This window comes from Podarcis filfolensis, assembly GCF_964270895.1.
Source record: "Podarcis filfolensis genome assembly, chromosome: 5".
In the NCBI taxonomy this organism is placed as follows: Eukaryota; Metazoa; Chordata; class Lepidosauria; order Squamata; family Lacertidae; genus Podarcis; species Podarcis filfolensis.
The window spans coordinates 73,744,422-73,763,624 of record NC_139608.1 but is presented as its reverse complement, the minus strand read 5'-3'; the positions used below and the strand labels follow the sequence as shown (position 1 = coordinate 73,763,624).

The following is a 19,203-nucleotide window of genomic DNA, read 5'->3' as shown; positions in this document are numbered from 1 at the left end:
ACACCAGTTGGAACCAGTCTAGACCGGTTTGAATCGGTTGAAGCCGGTTTGAACCAATTTAGACCGGTTGGAACCACTCCAAGCTGCTTGGAACCGGTCAAAGCTGGTTGGAACCGGCCCAGACCGGTTTCAACCAGTCCAAGCCGGTTTGAACCGGTTGAAGCTGGTTTTGGTGGTCCAAGCAGGTTGCAACCGGTCTAGAACGATTGGAACCGGTTGAAGCCGGTTTGAACCGGTTTAGACTGGTTAGAACCAGTCCAAGCTGCTTGGAACCGGTCGAAGCTGATTGGAACCGGTCTAGACTGGGTGGAGCTGGTTCAGACTGGTTTGAACTGGTCGAAGCTGGTTTGAACCGGTCTAGACTGGTTGGAACTGCTTCAGCCGGTTTGAACCGGTCTACACAGGTTGGAACCAGTCTAGACCGGTTTGAATCAGTTGAAGCCAGTTTGAACCGGTTTAGACCGGATGGAATCAGTTCAAGCTGCTTGGAACCGGCCTAGACTGGTTGGAACCGGTTGAAGCCCGGTTGAATCAGTATACACCGGTTGGAACCAGCCGGTTGGAACCGGTTGAAGCTGGTATGGGGGTCCAAGCAGGTTGGAACCGGTCTAGAATGGTTGGAACCAGTTGAAGCCGGTTTGAATCAGTCTACACCATTTGGAACCAGTCTAGACCTGTTGGAACCAGTTGAAGCCGGGTTGAATCAGTATACACCGGTTGGAAACATTCTAGACCGGTTTGAACCGGTTGAAGCCGGATTGAACTGGTTTAGACCGGTTAGAACCAGTCCAAGCTGCTTGGAACCGGTCGAAGCTGGTTGGAACCGGTCTAGACTGGGTGGAGCTGGTTCAGACCGGTTTGAACCGGTCTAGACTGGTTGGAACTGGTTCAGCTGGTTTGAACCGGTCTACACCAGTTGGAACCAGTCTAGACCGGTTTGAACCGGTTGAAGCCGGTTTGAACCAGTTTAGACCGGTTGGAACTGGTCCATGCTGTTTTGAACCGGTCCATGCTGTTTTGAGCCGGTCCAAGCTGGTTGGAACCGGTTGAAGCCCGTTTGAACCGATTTAGACCGGTTGGAACCAATCCAAGCTGCTTGGAACCGGTCAAAGCTGGTTGGAACCGGTCTAGACTGGGTGGAACTGGTTCAGACCAGTTGGAACCGGTCCAAGTCTGTTTGAACCGGTCCAAGCCAGTTAGAACCGGTTGAAGCTGGTTTTGGCGGTCCAAGCAGGTTGGAACCAGTCTAGACCGGTTGGAACCAGTTGAAGCCGGTTTTAATTGGTCTACACCAGTTGGAACCAATCTAGACCGGTTTGAACTGGTTGAAGCTGGTTTGAACCAGTTTAGACCGGCTGGAACCAGTCCAGGCTGTTTAGAACCGGTCCAAGCTGGTTGGAACCGGTCCAGACCGGTTGGAACCAGTTGAAGCCGGTTTGAATCGGTTCAGACTGGTTGGAACCGGTCGAAGCCGGTTTGAACCGGCCTAGACTGGTTGGAACTGGTTCAGACTGGTTGGAACCGGTTGAAGCTGGTTTGTATCAGTCTACACCGCTTGGAACCAGTCTAGACTGGTTTGAACCAGTTGAAGCCGGTTTGAACCGGTTTAGACCGGTTGGAACCAGTCCAAGCTGCTTGGAACCGGTCGAAGCTGGTTGGAACCGGTCTAAACTGGGTGGAACTGGTTCAGACCGGTTTGAACCGCTCGAAGCCAGTTTGAACCGGTCTAGACTGATTGGAACTGGTTCAGACTGGTTGGAACCAGTCTACACCAGTTGGAACCAGTCTAGACCGGTTTGAACCGGTTGAAGCCGGTTTGAACCGGTTTAGAACGGTTGGAACCAGTCCATGCTGTTTTGAACCAGTCTGTGCTGTTTTGAACCGGTCCAGACCGGTTGGAACCGGTTTAGACCGGTTGGAACCGGTCCATGCTGTTTTGAACCGGTCCATGTTGGTTGGAACTGGTCCAGACCGGTTGTATCGGTCTACACCGGTTGAAGCCAGTTTGAATTATAGAATTGTAGAGTTGGGAGGGACCCAAGGGCCATCTAGTCTAACCTCCTGCAATGCAGGAATATCTACCATACATCCATAGAAGATGGCCATCCAACCTCTGCTTAAAAACCTCCGAGGAAGGAGGGAGACCGTTCCACTGTCAAACAGCTCTTCCTATCTGAAACATTCTGAGAATTCGAAGGAAATGCAGTATAACAAATCTCAATCTCTCTCTCTCTCTCTCTCTCTCTCTCTCTCTCTCTCTCTCTCTCACACACACACACACACACACACACTATTCCAAACTGTGTACAAGCACTGAATATGTGTAGACGAAGGAATGTTTTTCAGCACTGAGTGGAGGGGTGTTTTTAAGAAATGTTAATTCTTTTGCCCTTTTGAAATATTTTGCAAATGGAGATTATCCTTGTAATGTGCTTTGAAATTTCTCTGCTTTGGCTTAATCTTATCTCCTCCAGCAAGTCACTCCAGAGTCAATGGCCTTCCTCCAAACAAAACAAAACAAAATGTATTTCAGGTTGCAACGCACTTCAACTTAACAGTTCATTTGCCTTAGAAGCAGCTATCTCGGTGGTACATAATGAAGAGACTACTTTTGATCTATTTAGGGTAGTCTTGAAGCTAAAAGAACGAAATTTGCTAAAGGAGATAAAAGAGAGAGGAATGTACTCTTGCGTTGCCTTAGCAACCAGAAGACGCTTAGGTTCTTTCTCCGATATCTGACAAAATGACTGCTGTGGCTTTCAGTCTGGGTCAGCAACATCAGAAGGGCTTGGCAAGTGGAACTATTAGCAATATCTGTTACATATTCATCTTTTAAACATATCACAGAATTCATGGTAAATGCCCACATAAATACATCCTATTGCAGTGCTTACTAGATTGCCGGAGCCCTGTGGTTCCTGATTAGGCATTCCACAAACGGCAGAGAAGATTCCCTTTGAAACAGTTTGCTTACCCATTATTGGTCTCTTCTAATGGACATCTGTGGCAGAGTGCTAGGTGATCCCTACAACATGGGGTCACTTCGGGCAGGAAAATGGTGAGGCCCAAATGGGCCTGGTCAGTGACCCACATGTCCTGAGTGTACACGTTGGCTTTGCTATGTGCAAGGACTCCACAGCAGATACTCAGGGCCTCCTTAGTTATTAAAGAGTATATGGCATGTGGAAGAACTGGACAGTAAAAAGGGTAGAGCGAAAATTCAGGCACTGATCCCTTCAGCTGGCACTGATCCCTTCACCTCCACCAAGGTATGGAGATAGATAGATAGATATAGATAGATAGATAGATAGATAGATAGATAGAGGGAGTGTAGTTCTATATTTCCATCAAAACTGGACACATGTACACACACAGGCTGCATATACGAATATGCAGTTCACCTATATGAACTAACAACAGAGGTTCATTCAAGATTATGTGAGCCAAGATTTCTCAGGAGAAAGTTTTCTGAGAAATTTATTGTTTGCCCTCACCCAAACTCCTGGCGAATTCTACCTCTCCCAGAGAATATTTACACACACACACACTTAAACAGTCCACAAATATTTCAGCCCATATTATTCTTTCATTCATTTTTATTTATAATATCTATGTGCCAGTTAATGAGTGGCGTTTCTAAACAGCTCACATGAAACAGTTAAGATCATTAAAAGATCTATATTACAACAGTTAACCAAAATACAAAAAAAAAAACCCCACATCAATAAAAGCAAAGAATACATCAGTAAAATGGAGCAGTGCAATGAAGCTTACAGGCCAGAGAAAGCCTGCATAAATTGATGGGTCTTCAGAAGGTATTGCTACCTCATGAACATCACATGGTTTATGTTCCAGAGAGCGGTGCCACTACTGAAAAGGCCTGCTTGCATCCCATCATTGTTCGCATCAGAAAGGCCCCCTTGGAAGATCTGAGCGACCAACCAGAGGTATATTGTAAAGGGGAAGGTGGGCTGCTAGGTATCCTGTCCCCAAGCTGCTATTTATCTGTACCACTGAGACTGAAGTCACCTGAGAAAGACTTGTGCCACTGGCTTTGTGTGGGAGGCTGCCGTATCCACACACATTAAACAGCCTCATGGGACCAAGCCAAGTGGAAGCAGTGTGTGTTTGTACCTAGATGTTACAAAATACAGAGCTGCTACTGCCAAAAAGAGCAGCCCCATGCCAAGTTCCTCCTCCCCTGCCCCGCTCTATAACATCTGCTCCCATTTACCACATGTCCCGATATCTACAGGACTATCACGGGCAGAGAAAACTCAGAACAACAACATCCAGAATGAGGCAGGCCAAATCCAAAAGAGAGGAAGAGGAAAACTCAGCGGGGGGGGGGGCAGTGATGTTGGTTTTTTGGTGGTTGTTTGTTTATTTATTTTGCAATGTCTAGCACTGCTCTATGCAAAGGCAGCACCCTATGGACTGTAAATGTAAGATCAAATAACAGGGACTTTACTGACATGGATTTCATGTTGAGGGATGTGAAGGTCAGACTTGAAGCACAAATAATGATTATAAAAAACAGATCAAGCAGCTGAATTCAGAAAATATTCCCTTTGCTCGATGGACTTGGCAGACTCCTTGTTATATTTCCTAAGAGAAATATGCAAATATTAACTGTGTTGATAAAAGATATTTGTGCAGTAGAGTTACAGCAGCAGGAAAATAGAACATATTGTTATTTTTAGAAGGTCCCACTCAACCTGACCAGTGAAAAAGATTCTAAGTCAAAGCTATTCATTTTGTTCCCAGAGATTGGCAGTGCGGGAGGGGAAGGGAGAAATTAATTTTGGCTGCCTCCATATCTGGCTTCTTGCATTCTTCCAAATACAGCTCCATACTTTGGAACAAGAAGAGTGTGTGGGTGTCTGCAGGGGGAGCCTAAAGGAATCTGGCACCCGGGGCATAAAATTAACATGACACCCACTGGATAGATAAATAGGGGTGCGTGTGTGAAATCAGATAGGAGAAAAGAGAATCCCTTGAAAAAGTAGAAGATGGAAGGGAAAGGTGGTGTGGACAGGCATGGTTCAGCTGTGCTGACCTTTCGCTGTCAGAATCCGATCCACACCAACTGCAGCCTCTATTCTAGGGGCAAGAGAAGCCTCAGCGGAAAATAGGAGGGACCACAGCTTTCAGGTTTCTAGTTCAATGGCTGGCCTCTCCCATTAAATGGAGACAGTTTCCACCAGAGGCAAAGCTTCTGCCTGTGTTGGACAGAATTGAAGTCAATGGGGTGGCGGAAAAGCCTGACCCTGTGGGAGGCAGCTTATATCTTCTGTTAGGAAGTAGGAGTGGGGGTGGATGAAGGGAATCTTTGGAAAAATGGGAATGGGTCGAAGGAAAGAAGTGGGGGGGGGGGAGAGGTAAGCAGTTGAAAAGCAATGGGGTAGAAAACAGCAGAGGAAATGACCCAGAGTTTCACATTTGCTGGCCCAGCCCACAGCCGTCACCCAAGGTTTCTTGGAGGGGTGCTGACCAGTAGCAAAATGTGCCTGCAGTGTGTCATTCTCTGCAGAGCTCTGTCTCCAGACACTTAAGCATGGACATACATGTGAAGCTGCACTCAACTTCCCCTTTCTCACATACTCAAGAGCACTTAATTCCTAGGTGCTTTCAGAACACAGAGAAATAAAGACAACAGGGATATAATGACATCTCTTGCAGAGTCACAATGGAAATTCATCCGAGCTTTGTTTGCTTCGCTTTGTGAAATAATTTTCCTAAACTCCAAAGGTATTATCAGTGGAAATGATTTCCAATTGTGCATCGTTCTGGATGGCTGGAGAGATTTTGTGGAGGGGAGTAGAAATGTTACTGCCTATTGCTTTGGATTAGCACAGAACCTAGAGTAATTTGTCCTCTTGGAACAAACGAGAGACAGATGGCAAACAGCAGCATCTAGAGAGAGAGAAGCACACTACAGCCGACAGCATTAGCCTTCCAGAAACAAGGGGCAAAGTGCAGCTAGTAACATTTTACTGACAGAGCATGGCAGTAACCATCCTATAACCGAAAACATGTCAGGGAATTGACAGTCATCCCCAAAGAGTTTTCAAAGGGATGGGACAAGATTTATCAAAGGCCCAGCCTTGAATCCATCCTTCAGAAAAAAGGAGAAGAGCCATTTGTTGTGACACACACACACACACACACACCACCAATAGCTATAGTAATATTATCAACAGAGGTCAGACACTTTTGTTAGCAACAGGATTTGTGCCTTTGGCATATGATACTGCCTATGCACATTTAATTGTTTGTTTTAAAAGTCATTTCAAGTGTCAAATCAATGAGTGGGCCAAAGTTATAGATGCTACTAAGAAATAATCACATATAGTTGGAAATAGGAGGTAGAGTAGGAACTGATTCACCACCTATTCTGATTGCTGCTAGTCCTTCCCATCCCTAGGGGCAGAGGCAAAGCTCTCCAGAATGACTCCCTCTCAGCAAGAGAGAGGCATTCTGGAAGTCCTTGTGGAGTTTGCCAGGCTCTTCCTGTCCAGTGGTGAGGCTTCGAAAGGGCCTTTGCTTGAGAGGAGACCCTTGCAGAGTCTCACAGCTCCCCCACCCATTACAGGAGCGGCGGAGGGAATGTTCTTTGCATCTCAGTGTTTTAATTAAGGATATAAATTTGCACACCTATGTCCCCAAACATCTGATTATCCAAAGGGATCCTTTGAGTTGTTATAAATCAGTCATGATGACATTGCTGTGCGTGTGAACAGAAGAAGGGGCAAACTGTAAAAAAAGACCTTGAAAACTGCAGGTTAAAATCCAGCCAGTTGCCACCAAGTGGAACAGTGAGATTCCAAAACGCAACACTGACACCATGTGGAGGGAAGGGGCCAGCCAGTCTTAGGTTGCTTGCCGCATACATTATGAATGATGGATTTCCTCTGTCTGTTGTGTCAGCTCTTGGGACAGTGGGGCAGGGGAGAGAATCTGTGGGGAAAGCGTACAAATGATTGGAATGGGATGGTGAGGCGGAAATAAGGGGGAAGGAGCAGAGTGATGTTATGTTGAAAACTGTTAATAACCTACTCTTTATAATAGATTTATAACTGTGCAAGAGAGATCAAAAGGTCATTTTCAACCCCCTTCACCATATATTAGAGGCATATATGTCCTCTGTCATTAACCCCCAGAATCTAAACTGCATTGCAGCCAAGTTCACACAAACAGCTTATCAAATGGTGAAATTGTCTCTTGACTCTATGTTTGAAAGGCCACTTCTCCTAAAAACATCTTTACACCTAGAAAACCAGCTTGTCAATAAAAAGACAAGGCTGGAACCCTTTCCCCTAGTTTTTAAAAGCTTTTCCCCAACACACAATATATAGCTTTTCATATTTACTGATTATGTAATTACAACATAATATATATCATTCCATTATTAAACCAGATATATCATAATTATAAAGTGCACTATATTTAAGACCCTTACATGAAACTTGACAAAAAAATAGCTTTAAACTCACTTGCCCTGGAACAATTTATTAGCGCCTTCAGTTTAAACAACATTCTCTTTAAAGCTGATCATTTGTATTCTTTGGCAGGGGAAATTATTTAAAAACCAAGTTCCCATCTGCACTCGATGTGCTACTGATAAACCAAGCATTGACCATGGGGTGACTTCACAGTGTAGTTGAGAAAAATACATACCTAGGAGTTAATGAGAAATTATCTGTTGACTCAGTCTCCCTTAATAGCTCCTTACCTGGGGGTCACCTGCCTCTGTCAGTGAGAAATGAGTGTCAGGGCAGACCACAAATATCTCCTCATGGTGCTGAAGAATATATAGGAGAATGCCATTGCATACTGCTTGTTTTTTATGAGCTGAGGGGCTGCAAGGAATTCTGAAAAGGAAAAAAGAAAATGGAATGCCATCAGTTTAATGGTCCTCATACTCTAGCCCTATGAATCATCAACCACCCAGTCTGGTGGTCATTAGAAAGGAACTTACAGAACATAAATGTTTTAAGTGCTTGCCGTTGTGTTTTATAAAAGGAGGAAATGAAAAGATAAATGTCCATGTTGCAGACAGCTCGTGTGTGTGTGTGTGTGTGTGTGTGTGTGTGTGATCAGCGACAATTTTTGCTGAACTTGCCATAAGGAGAGGGAGAGGAAAATAAAGAAGCCTTTTCTGCGCTTGCTTTTAACAAATCAGTACATATTTGATGTAGCATACTTCTAACCTGAATTATTGTTAGGAATTGTTGTGCTTGCTATCCTGCTTTGGCAATAGTTATTTGTACGTATAATAAAACTGTTATTAAAATATCTGGATAAAATCTGGTAACTCCATGCTAAAGTCATCCAAATATTGCAAGAAACTGAAAGCTCACAGCATGCACACAGCGTGCGCATTATATATAACATGGCCAATGATGCTGTTGTTCTCTAATGGAAAATGCAAATGTTGTGGTGGTGGGGAAGAGATTCATTCATTTTTAATGATACTGTAAACAGTAAGTTTCTGTTTAATCCAGACATTAAAAATATTTGGGTGTTTGGTCCTGCTGTTAATTCAATAAAGCGATTATTGGTGTAATTATGAAGGCTATATAAGTTATGGTACATCAAAAGAGGGTTGTAAAACAGTGACATACTTCATAGTCTAATGCTGTGCATCCTCTCAGGCCCATATAAATTCTGAAGCTGAATATTAAATTGTCACTCACTATAATTAAGTGATAATTTAATGCAGTCAAGGTCCCCAGCAGACAGGCTGGGAGAGCAGATAGCCACAGAGGGGGAAATGCATCAGCAATGTCAAGGAAGCCACTTTCAAAGTAGATGCAGTTTGGTAACTCTGATTGTAGTTGGACCATGGTCTCCTCCATGTGTGTCTTTCTTTTCCTTTCTTTTCTTTTTTGCAGATGTATTCTGCACCATGTCATTGGACTGCAGCATTAGTGGTGGAATGCACCAGCCACACATAATTCTACTTTGTCAGTGGTTCCACAATGCTTCCTCAATATTATGGTCATTTAGAGGGACACTCTTGCACTATAGCATGACAACTGCGGGACAAAATAAATAAATAAACCAGAACATTTGTGGTATGGAAAGTTACAGGATTTCAGTTAGAAGTTATGGGACATGCACTAATGCATGAAAACAAAAGCAGTCCTAAAACATCTGTCCTAAAATTTCTGCAAGAGAAAACAGTATTTAAAGGAGAATTGTGTATAACAGCCCTGATACCATCATGAACACACATCGTCATGAACGCACAACAAAAAGCACATCTGGAGGAGCTCCAAGACTGAACATGGCGAACAAACAGCCATGAAAAGGTAATTCTGCCATTACTTACAAACTTGTAAATTCCAAGGCACATGGAAACTCAGAGGACACTTGCATTTTAAGTCAGTTTAAGCATGTTACCCTCGGGACCAGGATACACAACCAGCAAAATCATTTGCGTAAACCGTTTCCTGAACTATCCCACTTCAGGCAGTGAAATAAGCTTGAAAGCTCCCACGTGGGAACAACTCCTTGTAAATGGAAAATTAATCTCTCAACTAGGCCAGAGCCCTTCTCTCTTGCATGTATTTCTAGACATAACATATCCAAGAAAGGTTGAGGGCTTCTTTAGAGGGAACATCCAAGCCCCCACCTGCAGACTAAAGGAATGTTGCCAGGAAAGTTATACCACAGGAAAAGGGAATTTACACATTATACAGCAATCATAACAACATCTTACCGGAAAAGGGTGGGGCCAAAAACAATGGCAAGGTTCTCCATTGTCATGTGGTTCTCATCGCTATGTGCTGCCACTTTGACCAGAAATCTAATAAGGAAATGGAAAAGGCTATAGTGGGCTTTCGGTAGGCTGCTTAATAGCCTTCTTAGGGTGCATCCTGGGCATTCTGCCATGTCGTTTTTATTATCTGTGAAGGATTAAATGTTAATCATTAACTAAGGTTAGTATAAGTTGTAGTTATTATTGCTAGTGTTTCATACTTACTGAGTACCAAGCATGTGCAAGGTGTTTTGTACTGAGGTAAGATGGTCACTGCCCAGATGGGTGGCAGAGAAGCATTGACAGTATAAATATGAGTGACGTCCTGTGCAACAGTGAGGTGCATGATAGGGTTACCAGATGTCCCCGTTTCCCGGGGACAGTCCCCGGATTTGCAAATTTGTCCCCGGACAAATTCCATCCCTGGAATGTCCCCGGATTTCATCTAATGTCCCCGGGAAACGTGGCAGCGGCAGTCTCAGCAGCCCGGAGCCAGCCTGGTAGCGCAGTTGGCTCTGGCTGGCTTCAGGAGGCGCCTGCCATTTTGCCTCGCTGGAAGTCCCCATATGATGTGTTGCGCACAAGACACATCATATGGGGACTCGGTGTAGGGGCTGAAGACACAGTGCTGGGTGCCGCCGCCGGGCAAGAGCTGTGCAGGGTCCTTGAGTTCGGTGCGCCACTGCAACTTGGTGCTCAGCTCGCCGTCGGCACCGCTGCCCAAGGCCATCGGCTTGGGCTCCAGCTCAGCCTCCGGGTGGTGCTTGGGCAGCTGCGGCTGCTGCTTGGCTTCACCATTGTGCTCCTCGACTTGCAAGCGGTGGCTCAGCTTGTTGGCCAGCTCGTTGTTGGCGATCGCGGATGAGAGGCAAGCAGGAGATGAGCTGATCCAACCCAAGCGAGCCTCCTCCCGCTCGCTCTGCTCCGGGACATGCTGACTGGGCGTGCCAAGGCAGCCACCGGACAATGCCTGTGCAGAAGATGGCCAGACAGGCGGGCAGGGCAGCAGCAGGAGGAGGGGGTTTCTGCTAATGCTTACTCCCGAGTAAGACTATAGGGGATCGCAGTGCAAGGTGGGAGAGGGAGGGAGGAAGGGGGGAAGCACAGCTAGTGCTCCAAGAAAGGCCAGGACCCAGAGGAGACCACAGATGAGAAGATATTACTTCTTTTTTAAAAAAATAACTTTTTCCCTTTTTATTATATAAATTTATTTATTTATTTATAGTGTCCCTGGATTCATTGAAATAAATCTGGTAACCTTAGTGTATGAACATCATATGCTCTTGAAATTCTCCCCATGGGACAGACATGTACATTCCCCTTTTGCACATTATGTAGAAAGTGCAAGCAGAAGGTGTACAAACAACCTCGGCTTCCAGCATTGCAACTTCTTAGTAACATGCAAACCCAACTCTGTGTTACACCGACAAAACTGAGAAAGGACAAATGTTTATGATCAATGATCATGAATAGCAGGAATGGACACGGAGACAGTCAGTGGGTAGGAGAGAAACAAATGACGGCCAATCTGCACATAGAGACATTTCACAGGAAATGGCCTTCTGGGAGTTGCACCACTTCAAACTGCTGGTAGGAGATGCTCCCCTATTTGTTGGGGGGAGGAGTCCTCAGCAAGGAGAAAGCTAGAACCCTCCTTCTTGACATCACCACACAAGCAGAGAGGGTTGGGGGTTTGGTTTTGTTTGGGGCTTTTTTCAACCTAGGAAAGCATGTAAACATGCAATCCTCACTTGCAGTCTGAACTAGGTTCCAGGAAGTTGCATGATTTCTCTGCATAAGTAGATCAGCCCCAAAATGGTGTTAGGAGATACCAAAAAGATTTTGCTAAACAAAGTTTGTCTTGAGGGTTATTGGAAAAGAGGAATGTGGTCTGATGAGCAGAGACGGAAAAACCTTTCCAGGCATAGGTAGTGATATAGATGAGAGCAGAGCAACCTGCAGTTAATTAACATGTGAGTTTGAGAAGCACAGAAGAAGTGAAAAGGGTAAGAAGGGGGAACACAAGAGAATATAGATAAAGAATTTTAAAGCTCGATGAAGAGGGTGACAGCAAGTCAGTGTACACAAATTGATACCAATGGCCACAAACCATTATGCAATCTTGAGCAGATCCATGTAGTGTTCACCATTCTCTGAGTTTGTTCAGCACCTCTTATGCTCAAGGTCAAACGCCTTCATTTGTGTTTGACGTTTGTCATGTTTGACAAACTGGCTTCTAATTACAGAATAGACCAAAATATATGTATCAACCATTTCAACCCTCTCCCTGATCAAGACCCTTTGCACGTGTATCTTTCCAAGATGTGGCAACATGCCCACTTGAACAAAAATATGTAATTGTTTTACCTTCAAAAGTATCTAAAATACTGGCGCACAGATTGTCAGGGAGAACAGCAACTGGGAGCTCATTCAGGAAGAGTTTAAGCAGGCTGGCAATGGAATTGACATCTCCTTCGTTAACAAGATCCACCTCTTCTCCTTGGTCATACTTCTCCTTCAGCGCTTTGATTTTGGTCACTGAGCCACTGATCCGAAATAGGCCTTTGTGATTCAGACCTATTGAAATAGGCAACATCCTATAGTAACAGCAAATTTGTTTTCATACTAACATCCATGCAGAAGGAGGGGGTTGTGGGAACACTAGGATTTGAAAAAATACAAAAAAAAAAGTAGGGGGGGAGAACACCTGCTTCCTCACAAACTGTCTCAGATGCATGACTGCATCTCTAAATTTGTTCATGTATGGTAGGAATGGTTTCTGGGTATGCTTTTGTCATGGCAACAAAACTAAACAACCTGGTAGTTAATCAGCATCTTTGTAAGCAAGAAAACATTTTCTTTAAGTGATATGAGAAGTACATGGCACTAAAACACTTTCCCCCCTGAAAATAAGATAAATCTATCATGTCAGTGTATTAACATTATGAATATTAGTGAATAAATACACAGTCCTGATCTGTCAAAATCAATGGGAGGCCTGGTGTCAGTTCTAAAATGGTTCTTAGCTCTGTATCTAACAAATTTGCATAACTATTCCTTCAGGTTACCTACATGAAAATCATTTATTGATATACCATATTTTTCGCCCTATAGGACGCACTTTTTCCCCTCCAAAAATGAAGGGGAAATGTGTGTGCGTCCTATGGGGCGAATGCAGGCTTTCGCTGAAGCCTGGAGAGCGAGAGGGGTCGGTGCGCACCGACCCCTCTCGCTCTCCAGGCTTCAGGAAGCTATCTGCAAGCCTTGCAAGCCCGGCGGGAGGTCCCGCGGGCTCGCAAGGCTTGCAGGCAGCAGCCTGCAGCCCACAAGCTCGGGGGACAGCGGGGAGGCGCAGCACCGCCAGCCCGCTATTCCCCGACCTGGTCTGGAGGCTGGCGGGGGGGGGGGGGAGAGAAGAAAGCTTGCTTCTCCCCATCGCCAGCCCCACAAGCTCGGGGGACAGCGGGGCAAGCCGCTGCCCCACGGAGGCTAGAGAGGCTGTCCCTGAAGGCAGAAGAGGGAGACGGAGCGCTCCGTCTCCCTCTTCTAGCTTGGGGATGGCTGCGGAAACCTGGGGGAGGAATAAAATTTTTTCCTTGATTTCCCCCCCAAAAAACTAGGTGCGTCCTATGGGCCGGTGCATCCTATAGGGCGAAAAATACGGTACTTAACTTCTGCTTTATTGTTTTACAAGTGGTTATTTGCAAAGAATATATGACTAGAGGTAAGGCAGGTGTCTGTTACCAAGAACAGATTTTGTGTTCTCTCTCACCCACCCACCCCAAAAATGGGTTGAGACAAAAATTCTCAGAAGACATTCTTATGGGGAAATTTCTGAGATTTTTCTTTTTCTCATTCCCCTAGGAAAAGAAGGTAGCTTTGCAAAAATTTCTCCAAACATTTTCTTTAAAGATGTGTCAATGGTAGGGAAAGAGTTGGGATTCACCAATGAAAAAATTGACTTAACTCTTTTGATTTTAATGGATCTAAGCAGAGTATGACTAATATTGGATGTCGCCCTCTATTTCAGAACCCAGAAAGTGCCTTTCGGCATACCCAGGATTGATGACATCATAGACACTTCACCAGATGCCCACATCAGAGGCCTGAAGCAGAGCACAGGATCAATGATGTCATAATTGTTCTGGACAGAGCCACAGGCCATATGAAATCCCTACTTCAAATGCTGCTTCCTAACCCGATCAGGAAGCCACAGAAATTCAGTGCGGAGCTCAGCATTTTTATTGAAAGGAACAAAAGAAATTCTTACAAAGCTCAGCTAAAGATAATGAACTTACCAAACTCTTCTAAATATTCCACCAAGTGCTTGACAACGGAAGGAACAGGAAATTGAGTTTCCTCTTGGGCAAAGTAGTCAAGAGGAATGCCAAAAGTTCTCTGAGGTTGTGGTCCAACTTTATTTCTACAGTACTTAATTTCTACAGAGGATAACGACTGCTGCAAACAGAAAGAAATGCAACATCTTCTTGAGGCCTCTTTGCACCATTGATGCAAAAGAAACTGAAAGAGCAGAAGAGATCTAATGAGCTTGGAAAGTTTTTTGTGGGGATGGGGTTAAAAATGTATTGTATTCATGCAAACTATTGGGAGGGGGGGAAATCTCAAATTGGCAATGGAAATTTGGTTCTGCCAGCAGAGCAAAATCAAAGGTTCCCACTGCTCCCATTATTGCCTTTTAAAGCAACTTGAGTCATAAAAAAGATTCCCGTCCAAATAATTCCAAGCTTTGGTTTTTCTAGTTATTGGTTTGTTCTGTATACCACCACTGTATCAAAATTCAAGTGATTAGACTAAGATTTTATCTAACCATGCCAAATTTCTTGACTTCTCAAAGACATGACACAAAAGGAAAAGGGATTGGGAGGGAGAAGGGGGGAAAGGAGACACAGACATTAGTCTTTAGTTGTGAGGTTCTTGCAATGACCAGTTGAAGGGACAGAGTTCAAGAAAGGGGTTTCTGGTTCCTCAGCCAAACTGAGAGGGTGGATCTGCAGTTCTGTTATAGCCTGATAGAATGCTCAAACATCTTCAAAATACCCAGCAGTTGCACATAGGACTGGCAGTTTTACAGATGCCTCAACTTTACTAAGTATTTTTTTTTAAATAATAATAATATCCAAACATTTTAATATTTTTATTTATTGCATGTTTTAGAAAATTGCAGCTGCATTATAAACTAAAATAGTCAAACAATCCATTCTTCATGATGCAGGTTTTCAGCAAAGGCTAGTCTTCCTAATGCACAAAGTAACTTCTGCATAAATAATGGATTATTGACTTTGAATATGATCTCTTCCAAGGAAGGAAGGAAGGAAATACAATTCAAACTTTTTTGTAATTTTCCCAAAAGCCACAAGTAGGGGCTATTTAAAAAAGATAAAATCACAGATTACCTAAAAGTGAGTAGCTGAGATGTAAGTTAAATATCATGCATGAATCATCATTGCAGATCTCACACTGAATTTAATACATCTTGATCTTTTACTTATTAGCTAGTATTTATAATGTTGATAAATTGAAAACATCTATTTATATCTTCTTTTCAGGTCAAAATACTCTAGTGTCATTTACATAATACACTTCTTGCTCTACAGATTTATAACAGCGGAACGGAGTAAAATTATGCGCTCTGCTGGGTTGTTTACTTCTGTTGCCATGACAAAAATATGCAGATATAATTCCTGCTAGAAATGGATGGCCTTAAGACTGCAATCTGATGTACCTTTACTTTGGAGTGAATCCCACTGATTTAATTGTGATTTACTCTGCTCTAAACAGAATGAAGAGTCAAACTGTACCAGCTATGTCAGGAAAATAATAGCTGCTGCAATTCTAAATTTCATGATTTTCAAGAAAGGGTGGGCTATCAGTAGCCACTAGCCATTATAGCTATGTGTGATCTCCAGTGATGGAGGCAGTATGCCTCTGAATACCAGGTTCTGGGAATCCCAAGTCAAGAGAATACTGTTGCAGTCAAATCTTGCTTGTGTGTTTTCCATCAGCATCTGGTTGGCACCATGAGAACAGAATACTGGACTAGATGGGCCTTTGGCCTAATCTAACTAGGAAGGGGGTGAGAACTTGGTTAAGCTTGCATTTATAGGTGAAACTAACTAATTTGCAGTTCCCAAAACAGGGGTGGTAGTCAAGAAAGTTTTACTCATGTTTTACCCACGACAATTAATTAACCTAAGTTAGGTCCACTGATTTCAATGGTCTGCTCGGAGTAAAATTTAGTTGATTACCACCCCTTGTTGACAAATACTCCTGTTTTCAAGGGAGCCAGGGAAATTGCAATGTAATCTCTCCACTGAGCACTGAATAATTGCAATAAAACTTGGAACATCCATCTTTGACCTTTTACATTTGAATTACGAACACCAACCTCAGCTCCCACATGCCATCCTAAGCCAGGTAGTGCAGAATTCATTGCAATGCAGTATTAAATGTGAATCTCAACGACTGTGTTTTACTAGTTTTTTTGTTTGTTTTTAGAGCAAATCATACTGAAATCAATGGGGCTTGCTTCCAAGTAAATATGCTTGCAATCAATCAGGGTGTTGAAAAATAAAATGCAGTCAGGAGAAAAAACAAGAACACTGATGGAATTGATAGTGCAAGTTCATGATTTGTAAAAACAACAACCTTTGTCTCCTTCAAATATTCAGGAATGTTATTTCTGATTCTGGCAGTCTCTGCATTTTTTTAATCTTCAGAGATAAAATAAAGACCTCTTTTGCTTTTTCAGATGTAGAGCAGTCACCAGTTAGAAACAATTAGCTAGTAACATTCCACTTACACAGATCGAAATGGAGGCACCTGTTCCCATGTTAAGCCTGATCAATCAAGCTCCACTGTGCCGAATGTCAGAATGTCATGTTCCTTGGTCAGTCCATGTCATCTTCTCAGCAACTCTGCATGCAACCATTCAATACATTAAAATAAATTTATCGTTACATTCAGATTCTTACTTTAATCTAGCCTGATCTAAATTAAATAATCTAGTTTATTTTTCCTCCTCTAACAATAATTTTTACTCAGTCAGCTCTGTAGCTACAAAAAGTTACTGAGGTGTCAGAGCCAATGGTGTTACCATAGTGCCTAACACACACACACAGCAGCAGCACAGAATAACTTCCGACATGCTCACAGCCTGCTTGACATTCAACTTTTGCATTCCACGGGGAAGTAACTAGCAGAGCTGCCAATTATTCCTTCCTGCCAACCCTGACCACTTCTTACCCAGGAGATACCATTGCTTACAGATGAAAACTAGAGAGTCATAGCGTTCAAAATAGTGTGCCGAATTGTGAGGATCCCACCTTTCTTCTTGGTAATATTCTAGCTCTTATTCAGAGGGGGTGGGACTGCAAAAGTGAATAGGCAATGTCTGGTGAAATACTGGGGCTTGGGGCGATTCCCAGTGGCCAGGATTTACCATTTCTGTGCCACGCATTCTCCTCACCATGGTTAGTGGAAGCAGACTAAATTATGCAAATAGAAAAATATACAAACACATGCTTTATGTGCGTCATTTACCGGTATGTTGTTTGCAGAATTCAGGTGTGAATGTGGTTTGTGCAGAAAATATTGTTCTTTGCTATGGCTAGCAGAAAATATTTTTTAAATGGGACAACTAATGCACATTTGCGCTACGTGCTTGATTTATACAGGTTGCTTTTTCTGGTGCAGAACTTTTGTCACAGAATCTGGATTTACCGTACATAAGTAAAGACTTTTAATGCTATGAGGTCACCACCATTGCATTCCCTGAACCAGGGGTTTCCAATCCAGTGACTGCAGGTTCACATGTGCACACAAAGGCCTTCCCCGGTGCCTTTGCCCCACTGAAATCAGGCTTGAAAGAAGAATTCTGTTGTAGCCAATATAACAGGTTGTGGTGTGTGCGTGGGGCCCATGACATTTCTTAAATCTCCAGAAGTGCCCACAGGTAGAAAAGGTTGGCAACATCCACTCCAGATAGGAGGCTGGGTGCCAGAAATATATTTTCCCATAGAACCTCAATCTCTCACAAATCTTTTCTTAACACTGATACCACCTAACAGGAAGGGCTTAATAGCTATGAGGTGTGTGCATTTTGACATGGCTGCACAATGCATACAAAACTCATAAAAGAGATGTAATCGTAACAGTGCAATCCTAACCCTTTTATCCGTGTTTCTAGAGGGGATTATTATAAGGCTGAGGAGACCATCTGCTGGACTTTGCCAGCACGGAGGGAACTGGAAGCTATCACTGGTAGCTCTCCTACCAGCTGTAAAACACTCTGTTTTGGAGTCTCTTTGGAGTCGCTGGATCCAAAACCCTGCAGATCCTCAAAGGGGTCTAATTTTGTGTTTGGTGATGGGGGGGGGAGCCACTCCACCTTCCGCCCTCAGTGGTGTGAGCGTTAGGGTTTGGGACACAGCAGTCCATCTGCCACTCTGTCAGGGTTTAGGATTGCCTTGTCCAGTGTTAAATCTCCTTTAGAAAATCAGTTTTTGCTTCCTGTAAGAGTGAACACATAAAACATGCACAGCGGCTAGTATCCAAACAACTGCACTAATAGTTCCACAGGCCCAAGACATATTCGGGCCTGCGTTTGTTGAGAAGCAGCCCTTCATGCCACATGGCAAACTGAGGCTTTCAAGAGGATTGTGTGATATACAGCCGTGCTGCTCAAATGGGGGCCTTGAGCCACTTCCAAGCAGGCCTCAGTGCCTCGCAGCCTTTTGGTTGGAGCAAAGGAAGCGCTGGCAACCTCTTGCATGTTGAGCAAAGGTGGTTGGCAGAAAAGCTAAGTTTAGAAGAGGGAAGGAAGGCCTCCCCTCCAACTGAGGGGAGAGGGGGCCAGAGGAGATGCTGAAATGAGAAGAACGGTTTCTCTCTCTCTCTCTTTAGTAACTGCAGCAGCCATATTGTTATATTTAGTAAATAAACGAACTTGGAATAGAAATGAAGAGTATAAGAGAGGAAATGCAATTATGGAAGGAGAAAGTGAACACAAAAGGGCTGGGGGGGAGGCGGCGGACTAGGTACAAGCCGAGTTTGGGAAAGAACGGGAGAAGAAATCACAGATGGCCACCTTGAGAGATATGTGGGGGCGGGAACAGAAAAAGATAAAAAGCCTTTTTTTTCATTTAATTGCTTATGGACTTCCAAATTCTGCCTAAAATGGGGAGGCTAAGTCACAATATCACAAGACAGGAAATCACGGTGTCAAAAAAGAGAGGGAGAACTGAGCCATTTCCAAAGGTGGATTAGATGTGAGGCGAGAACGTCAGCATTTTGTCAGCCGTGCCGAGCTCTGCCACCATTTTGTGACTCCTTGTGACTAAGGCAGGCCCCACCCAACAGACCCTGGGAGTAGCAAGCCTGAGCAGCAGCCCCTGCTGCCATACACCACAAAGAGTTTG

At 43.9% G+C, this 19,203-nt stretch overlaps 1 protein-coding gene and 2 long non-coding RNA genes across 13 annotated transcripts in view; 2 read left to right on the top strand and 1 right to left on the bottom strand.

Annotated features, from left to right (window-relative positions):
- LOC310762995 overlaps positions 1 to 14,510 on the top strand; it is a 41,435-nt gene extending 26,925 nt beyond the window's left edge. The window contains exon 3 of the long non-coding RNA XR_014548341.1: positions 13,797 to 14,510. This is a non-coding gene — a long non-coding RNA (uncharacterized lncRNA). The remainder of the gene's footprint in view (positions 1 to 13,796) is intronic.
- LOC310762957 (protein FAM13A-like) overlaps positions 1 to 19,203 on the bottom strand; it is a 52,355-nt gene that overhangs the window by 29,574 nt on the left and 3,578 nt on the right. For 4 of the 11 annotated variants that reach the window (XM_083614849.1, XM_083614847.1, XM_083614850.1 and 1 more), the window contains exons 2-7: positions 16,587 to 16,701; positions 14,065 to 14,224; positions 12,134 to 12,343; positions 9,728 to 9,914; positions 7,736 to 7,874; positions 3,579 to 6,960 (exon numbers count right to left, since the gene is read on the bottom strand). In XM_083614849.1, coding sequence (XP_083470975.1) covers positions 6,895 to 6,960; positions 7,736 to 7,874; positions 9,728 to 9,914; positions 12,134 to 12,343; positions 14,065 to 14,224; positions 16,587 to 16,616 — 792 coding nt within the window. In that variant the 5' untranslated portion in view covers positions 16,617 to 16,701 and the 3' untranslated portion in view covers positions 3,579 to 6,894. Of the gene's footprint in view, positions 1 to 3,578; positions 6,961 to 7,735; positions 7,875 to 9,727; positions 9,915 to 12,133; positions 12,344 to 14,064; positions 14,225 to 16,586; positions 16,703 to 17,029 lie in introns of those variants that run through there. The other 7 variants (XR_014548313.1, XR_014548314.1, XR_014548315.1 and 4 more) reach the window with 6 other exon arrangements.
- LOC310763098 lies at positions 14,941 to 16,752 on the top strand. The gene is made up of 2 exons (XR_014548480.1): positions 14,941 to 15,186; positions 16,536 to 16,752. It is a non-coding gene; the product is annotated as an uncharacterized lncRNA (long non-coding RNA).